Below are 9,177 nucleotides of genomic sequence, written 5' to 3' on the forward strand. Positions count from 1 at the left end.
CAACTACATGCAGCTGCCGTGATTCCATGAGAAGTCCCCTGCTTGTGTTTCATAGAGTCATAGATTGTAGTCAGAAGGGACCACAAAGGATCATTGTGTCCAACACCTTGCCCCTGGCAGGAAAGAGGACCAAGGTCAGATGACCCCAGCCAGGTGTCTATCAAGCCCCCCTTGAAGACCTCCAAGTTAGGTGAAGGTTAGGTAATTTGGTGTTGTGGCAGCCAGCTCCATTGCACAGGGCTTCCTCCAGTGGTGCATGAGTGCTGAGAGCTGCAGGTGTGCTGCGTGGAGCACTGTGCGATAGAGGTGGGCCAGCTGGGCTGCACTTCTTGCTGCCATATGCAGAGCTGGCTGGAGCAGCGAGCCAAAGTGCAGCAGCACCATGAGTGCCTCAAGGGCACTTCTGCTTCTGCCACCAGCAGCGGGGGTTGTATGCCATAGGGGAGAATGTGTAGAGGATCCCCACACCCCCCCCACCCCACAAATGCCACATACTCAAACCTTGCCCCGACAGCCCCCCCATATACACATACCTCACAACATACCTTACACCCCCCCACACACAGCCACTCACACCCCACCATATATACACCCTCAACAGCACCCCACAAACTCCCCTACACACAATATACAAGAGCAAGACTTTATTTTTGACCTATTATGAGTCACCTCTCCATATACTACACAAACACAAATCATAACAAAAATATTTTCTGCAATAAAATTAAAATATGTTATAGTAGATGTTTGACTTTTAGTATATAATTTCGTTTTTTCCTGGTTTAGATGGTAACCCCCCTTCCCAAAAAGAGTATGTCTAGGGGCAAGGGGAGGGACTTCCAATGGCAAAAGTCAAGTGTAGAGAGGCAGCACTTCTGGTCTCCAGATGGCGACCAGGGGGCAGGGCACCTGTCAAGGGACAGAGCTAGCCTTGTGGCCTTCGACAGCTCACCAAAACTCATTAAGCAGCCCTCCAGCTGAAATAAGAGCCCACCCCTGTATTAGAGCATAACTCTGCAGCTCATATTTATCAACTGAATAAAAGATTTAGAGTCTGATCCCAATATACTTAATCATATTTCAAAATGCAAACTTTAAATATTGTTTTAGAACTACTACATACAAAACCTTACTTTAGCATTTCCAAATTTTAGAATGTAACTTTAGTGTTCTCTTACTGACCTGTTATCACATACATACAGTTATTTAAATCTTTCCTACAGAAACTTCTCTTCTACTTTGGGTGCTGTCTGTAACATACTGAGCTCCACTCAAAGAATATGTCAAATTAAACCTGATCCTGATTACACAGAACTCAAAGGGAATATGGGACTTTGGGTCAGATCTGGATGCACAGCACAAAAGTTTATTTGTAGTTTATTATTTATAAATCTCTTACCTGAAGAACAACAGGACACTTTTTCATTTCCACTGCACTTTTTGAATATCCAGGCTGAGTGCTGGGCATTGACACTGCCAGCACTAGAGTTGGATCACGCATCAAATGAAATGTCCTAAAGTACAAAAAGTGATAGTGACTTCAGTGTTAAATTGCAAATATATTTATGACAGTCTAATGAATTCATGCCTTTCTCCTAAATGGATGTTACAGTTGGAGGGTCTGAACAATGACACAGTGGGTGCATCTACATGTTTCCCTAAGGCGCCATTGTTACTGTGGCATAATTTACTACTTCCTCTTGGAAGTACTAAATGACAGTGCAGTAACAGCCCGTACTGTGCCATGCTGGCAGCGCAAGGTTATTTTTAGCCCCTATGTCACCACATCAATACACTATAATGAGGGAGCACCTTGCTGTGGCAATGTCGCTGCAAGTCATGGTTTGTGTCCACAGACACTAGGTTGCGGTAGCGCATTGCTACAGCAACGTAGTGTCACATGTAGACATGCTCGGTAGTGTTTACTTCTATAAAGAAGTCTCAACAGAAGAATTATTAGTACAAACCTAAATGCGGGAAGAAACTTGGTGAGCTCAGTATACTGGGATCCACTTCCCCCACATTTAGAGTTTCAAATTCACTCTAAACTCAGAATACTTTGCATGAACCACTTACAAACTTAGTACGCTTCTCCTACAAAATCCATATTCACAAGGGCCCTGGTATTATAACTGGCTCTTCCTTTCTAAGTACAGTCTGCCTTGCTTCTTCCCCCACTCCCAGAGAACCATCCTTTTCCCCTCTCATTCTTCAAAATGCCCTAGATACCAAAAGTTATGCATGCGCATCCCTTCATCCTCCTTCCACACAAAATGGCTTGTTTGACTACTAATGTCCCAGTGATATTTTATGTCTCTCCTGACACCCTCAGGGGGCTCCTACTCATTCCTTATCTTCTCTGGCCTCCTCAGGGATTTCTTGCTAGCACATAGTTCAGTCTGAGATAACTTCTCATAGGCTGTGTCTACATGAGCAGTGGACTGCACAGTTGCTACTGCACAGTGTTACTGTGCAGTACTGTCACCGCACAGTTTTATTCTGATGTTACTGCACAGTAGCTCATTACTATTGCACAGTAGTGTCACATCACGGTTAGTGCCCAGCAACACTACTGTGTGGCAGCAACAGGCTACTACGCAGTAGCGTCTCATGTAGATGTGCCCACAGACAAACTGGAGTAGAACCCACAAAGCATGGTAACATCATCTATATGGGGAACATATGATGTTCCTCCCATTAACATGAGAAAAACTTGTCTAAAACAAAAATAAATTCTTGTCCCTAACTGGACTTCCAGTTGGCAGTCTGATCAAAGCTGCAGAAGAAATCTCTATATTATTAGCATTCAGAGGCCTGTATTTTTATGTGAAAACCAGCTTTGGGACTTCCAGCAACTTCCAGGCCCCTTCTGTAACAGCAGTAGCTCCATACACAATATTTTGCTGGTTCTATATCTGCAAACCAAGAGGAGAAGAAGCCATGCTAAACCCAGGATATATTTATACTGAAGTTAAAAACATAATTGCAGCTCAGGTATTCCTACTGAGCTGGCTTTAAATGAGCGAACTTAGTATTGATAGTAATGTAGGCATCACAGACCAAGCTCAGCATGGACTATACACCTGAGTTCAGGTTCCTAGAAGAAAGTTGTCTGTGCTGAATCCTGTGCTGTCATATTTGGCTCCACTGTTATTAGTACCAAACAAGCTAGTTCAAAGCTAGCTCAGGGATGTCTATATCAGCTCCAGTCACATGGGTTTCCCCTTGAAGGCTGACAGAGTTCCAGCCTGCAAGGAGCTGGGGAAGAAAGGGAGTGCAATCAGAGACAGGGGGCACCATGTGCATGTGCAGATGTACATGCATGTGGCAGCTAAGCAGTGGTGGGCAGTAGTTCCTGCAGCTGCCTCCAAGTAAGTCTATGGATGCGGGGGTGGGGAAGGGGACACAGATGATGCACTGGAGGGGTGGGGGCATAGGTGATGTGGCACGGGGCAGGGGATCCAAGGTGATGCAGCAGGAGAGCACATGGCCTCCACGATTTCTGTGGCCACAGCAGGACACAAGGCACAGGGCTGCAGCCTGGCTAGACCTGTGCTGGGCAGGAGACACATCTGCAGCCCAGTGGGTAGCACCTGGCGCAGGAGGGAGTGCTGCACCGCCATGACCCAAGGTGAGACATGGCAGCAGTGGTGGCATGGAGTTGTGCCCTGCTGCTGCCAGGTGGGTGGGGGGTGCCTCAACTTGGCAGCCATAGCAATGCAGTTGTCCCTCCCATGCTGGATCCTGCCCACTGGGGTGCAGAGCCCCAGCAGGGTGGGGAGCCCTAAGCCCACAGTGGGCAGCCCACATCCTCCCCCCACCATAGGCTCCACTCCAGCCATGTTGACTCTAGGGGAGGGGATGGAGGGAGAGGAGCTGAGCTCCACACTCTACTCTGGCCCCAGCAGCATTGCCTCCCATGTGCAGCAGCTAGGGCTCGGGCACTGCTGGCGGGGGCAGGGGGCTGTGGGGTCCTGGCCCTGGAGCATCTAGGGGAGTCTGGGGCTGCAGGTTGTGAGTGAGGGGCACCAGCAGGCCCAGGGGCTGTGGGTCAGGAGTGAGGAGCATTGGCAGGGCAAGACGGCTGCGGGTTGTGAGTGAGGGGCCATGCTGAGGAAATGGAGTCAGAAATGGGGTCATGCTGAGGAGGGGTTTGGAAAGCACTGCCCTAGGGATGGTCAATGGAACAGCAGGAAAACTGGGAAGGGCCAATGATCAATTTGTCATCTCTAAATATAGGAGAAGTTAAAAGGAGGAGGAAAAAGGGCATGTGGCCTAGCAGGAAGACAACTAAAATTGGGGACGTAGGTCCTTTTAGTAGGAAGCTGAAAAGAGGGGACTGGAAAGTTGTGAGACCAGACCAAACCTTCTCCGTTCAGATCCAACTAGAAAACCAGGTAAGTTTGCATTAGCTTTAGCCTTTGCTAAGTAATGGTTGCCTATATTCCCCCAAATCCAGTCAATCCTTTTAATTCACAGGATGTAATAGAAAGATTAGAAAAAGGAGAGAGTCCTGTGTTCCTGGAATCCAGAGCTATATGCTTTAGCGAAGCTTGGATGCTTGAATTATGGGATGAAAAGGGGATGGTGGAAATGGAGACTCTGCACTCGGCACTGCTGCTTTGATATGACACTGTTAGCTTTGGAAAGGTACAGTTTCTCTCTTCATGGGTCCACTGATTTGTTTAATGTAACTTCTGTCATGCTGCTGCAGTGGATTTTACCTCTCAGGGGAAAGAAGCAGAAGAGAAAAGATGAGTAGTATACTGCACAGCAACCTATAAAGCTATTGGCGATTTAAGCATGTTCAGGATGTCACTGTGATTAAAGGCAAATGACACATGCATGCTGATGTTTTCCCTTTCTGTTTTTGAAGGACATCTGCAATAGTTTAACTCTCTAGCCGTGCAACATTACCACCACAGAGGACCTATATTTTGATGCTGGGATCATTCATTTCTCCCTGGGTTGATAAGATTGTGAGGAAGAAAGGATCTTACAAAGCTTTCCAGCTTTCCCCTGTGGCCAGGTTAAGGAGAAATCACTGGGGGAGAGTGAGATTCTCTCACAGGAAGGAATGTTCCCTTGATATGGGTCAGTTAAGCAATTAGACTTTTATTTTCTACACCAGATATTTACTTGTGAGCTTCTTTACAAAATTGATGATTAGTAAGATTAAAAAGGCCAATGAAAAAATAGAAGCATTAAGACATGCAAAACCTAGTTCTTGCTGATTAAGCCCATTAAAGAGTGCCTTGAACAACTAAATAACAGTCCATAGAGCTGGAACTATAGTTTAAGGAATCTTAAAGAAAGGTTGTTTCTTCATAACTTTTAGTCTTTAAAATAATGATATATCAGGAAATGTAAAGGTTTTACCTGCCATATTCTCTCCATATCCAGCGCTGATTGGTATCATCAGGTTTCTTTTCCACCAACACAACTTTAGCCCCAGCATGTATGTCACTATCATTCACCCCCAAAACAAGATTTGGTAATGCTATGGCTATAATTTGCTGGTCTCTAAACTCAAACTTCTGACGGTGACCCTTCTGAAACTCTGTTATCAGTTTTGGTTGAGGTCTGGAAAAAAATTGTGTTTAAGGATAGAATATACTCTGCAAATTTCACACATCAGTGAATTTCATTACTCACAAAAAAATGGTGTGAGAAAGACAAATAGAAACCATAGAATCTTGGTCAATTTATTGACCTGTGCTCTTACATTTAAAATAAATGATCAGGAGTACATAACAAACTAAGAAGAAAATTCAAGAAGCAAGAATGTTTTGGCGATATCTTTTATTGGACCAGCTGTATACTTGAAAGAGATGTTAGACAAGCTTTTGGGCTGAAAATGCCCTTCCTGAGGTGTGGAAAAAACCTGACCATCACAGTTACAACACTTCAATCCTACTATTAAGAAAAAAAATGTGCATTCGTGGACAGAGCGATGAATAGGGAGGGAGAAAATAAGCAGCAAAAGAAAAGGACCAACAGATGGAAAAATATTTTGAAGACAGTTCTCCAATGGTACAGTTCTCCTGTGGCTCTCCAATTTTCAAGAGGAGCAGAGAGTTAAAGACCACCTTTATTTTGGCTAGGTTTTGCCTCAATCTACTTTGAAAGCAGAAATCTCAAGGTTTGGGAGATTGGAAGTCCCAATTTATATGTAGTTCTGCATGTCTCTTCACCCCAGGTTTTTAAATAGTTATTCCAGTGCAATTTAGTTAACTAGATAATATGATAGACAACTCAGAACTCCAAGGAAATGAATGACTGCATCCTGCAATTACAGTGTGGACAAAATCCAAAATGGCTATATTATTGTATCTCAATAAATTTTCAGATGACAGTTTGACTGTTTTGCATTTGATAACTTAGTCATTTGTTTCCTTTCTACCCCTTTTTTTCTGTTCTTCTCTTTCCACTTTTGGACATCTACCAATATCTATCATCCTCCCCTCACGTTTCTCTCTGTTTTCCTCTCTCAAGTATTCTGCTTTTCTTTGGCTAAGAAATATCTCTAAATAACTCTCAAGTGTCCTTAACATCAAAGGCCTGAATTTTAAAGCCCAGGCTCATGCCTACAATTTACTGTGGTATATAATGGGCACAATAAACTGTCCACAGAAGTCTTCATTTACACCTCAAAATAATCATGCCCCCAACACTGCTCCTGCAAAAGGATGACAGGATTAAGGATCCTTTAAAATTAAGTAGAAATAATTAATTTTTCAGTTTATTTAGCAGGAAACAAGATGTTACTGGAAGTTGTACATCTAACTCCTTGTACATAGTTCTAAAAACTACTGTGTGGGGAAATGCTACTGTAAGAGTGACATTCCAGCTGTGACTATCTAGAAATTATGCAAGAGGCAAAGGTTTCTTAGGGTGATATCTTTTATTAGACCAACTCCATAGCTGCGATAAAGTTAGACAAGCTTTCAAATGCAAGACATAATTCTATAGGTCTCTCTGATCATGGGGAGCCAGGCACAACATAGTGAAAAACAGCAGAGGGGAGGGAGTAAAAGCAATTCTCAGGGGTAGCAGACACAATTAGCAAAAGAAAAGAAGCTTATTACCGGATGATCAAGGCCTATCAAAAGGAAGGAGGTCATTCTCTCCTTCCCTGTGGGGAAAGAATTTAGGAGTTGGGTAAAATATAATATGCCATAAACCAATATCAATGTTTAGTCATTGGTTCTTAGTGTCCAGGCAGCTTATCATTTTTTGTTCCTAAGTTTGCCATTAAAACATGTTAGGGTAGCTTCATCTTGAGCATGAGGATAGTAATGGATTAACAAACTTTAAAAACGGATTCTCCTTTAAAGGAGAAAAATGTGGGAAACCGTGGTTTTCCCTTGCAGGCTGGCAAAGTTCCAGCCTGCAAGGGGCTGCTCGGGGGCCCCCCATGCCCTCCCACACACACCCTGCCCCACAAACTGGGGGACTGTGGCCTTGGGGTGGGGGTCAGCAGGTCAGGAATGAGAGGCACTATGTTGGGACTGGCCATCAAGGTTTACAAATGGGTTGGCTACACAAAAGGTTGAGAACCATTGCTTTAGGGGGTGTTGGTTGTAGCCGTGTTGGTCTAAGGATATAGGCAGACAAGGTTCTTTGGGTGAATGTAATATCTTTTTATTTTGTGCACAAACTCCCTTCTTCAGGCATATAGGCTCCTCTCTATGCCTGAAGAGGAGTGTTTGTGCCCAAAAGCTTAGAAACAACCATTTTTTCAACTATTTAGTTGGTCTAGTAAAAAAAATCAAATTTACCCAAAGAACTTTGTCTGCCTGCTCTTTCTACTTTTTCTGTGAGACTTCATTCTGGTTTGTGGTTACTGTTTAGTTTCACCTGCATAGCTGTCATAAAGCACTTGATGCATTGGATTAGGTATATCATATTTTGCAAAAGGCACCCATGGATCCTGATGGGGATTTTTTGTAGGGAAATAATTCAGCTGTTCTTAGAATAGCACAAGCTTGGTTAATATATAGAATTTAGCTGAGTAAGAAATTGCAGGAAATGAGTAAACACAAGAGAACAAGGTTTAATATGATGCATGGATCTAACACAACTGCTTTGTCATCTTTTGTGTGACATTGTCCAAATATTCAGCAAACGTTCTATGAAAGTATAACTGTTTTACCTGTACTTCTGGGATAATTCTGCATCTTCAAAGAATTCTTGATCTGTGGCTTTTAAAGAATTATCATACTTATCAAAATTGGGAGTATTTTCTTGCCATTTATATTTGTATTTCATGTACCAAGCATCTGTTTTAAGATGTGATTTTGAATGTGAATCACTGCAAAACATGTAAAAAACAACATGATAATTTGGGGGAAAACACCGGACAGATCTTTATAGGTCAGAATTTTGTATTGAAAAATTAAGTGGTTTTTTAATATTCAGTTTTATTAAGGATATACTTCAGAAAGACTAGTAGCTAGAGGTATGGGTTACCATTCTTTATCAAAGGATTCTTTTTTCAGAGTAAAAACTGAAGGACTTGGATCAAAGTATAATATGGTCCACAGATATAAAAATATCTTATAAAACAAATGGTGAAACTTTGAATCCACTGAAATGAATACCAAACATCCCATTGACTACAGTGCAGCCAGGATTTTGTCTCAGGACTCACCATTAAGTGACTAAGATTTTTAGTTGCCATCATATCAGAAATTCATTAATCATAGAGCCTCCTATATACAGCTGACAGTACAGTACGTTGTCAAAGACAATTCATCTCCCATTGACATACCATATTTACCCAAATACAAGACAACTTTAAATTTAAGATGACCCCCCCAATAATTAGGTTCCATATAGGGAAAATTTATGAATTTGATATAAATTTCCATATATGGAATCTAATTAATGGAGGGTCATCTTAAATTTGTCCCCCACACTGCTGCAACAGGGAAAGCAGCAACAAATGGGCAGGCAGTGGTCAGGCATCAGGTAGCCTTTCTGTACCCCCACCTCTTGTCCCCACTACAATCTGCACCCCCCGCCCATGGTTTGGCACAGCCAGCTTCTGCCTGCCCCCATGCAGCCTCTGCCCTCCCGCTCTCTTCCTCCTTCCCTCCCACTGCTTGCTGTCAGGCATGACTTGGGTTCCATTCCCTCCTAGGCATGGAAGCTCTGGCCCTTGCCTAGCCACAC

General features: G+C 43.2%; 1 protein-coding gene across 1 annotated transcript in view; it reads right to left on the reverse strand.

The window, feature by feature from the left end:
* Positions 1-9,177, reverse strand: part of DCDC5 (doublecortin domain containing 5) — a 122,200-nt gene that overhangs the window by 61,328 nt on the left and 51,695 nt on the right. Inside the window, exons 7-9 of the mRNA XM_019519508.1 lie at positions 8,156-8,314; positions 5,380-5,583; positions 1,400-1,514 (exon numbers count right to left, since the gene is read on the reverse strand). Coding sequence (XP_019375053.1) covers positions 1,400-1,514; positions 5,380-5,583; positions 8,156-8,314 — 478 coding nt within the window. The remainder of the gene's footprint in view (positions 1-1,399; positions 1,515-5,379; positions 5,584-8,155; positions 8,315-9,177) is intronic.

The sequence above is a fragment of the Gavialis gangeticus genome, unplaced genomic scaffold (genome assembly GCF_001723915.1).
Source record: "Gavialis gangeticus isolate Ggan-Ray unplaced genomic scaffold, GavGan_comp1, whole genome shotgun sequence".
Taxonomy (NCBI): Eukaryota; Metazoa; Chordata; order Crocodylia; family Gavialidae; genus Gavialis; species Gavialis gangeticus.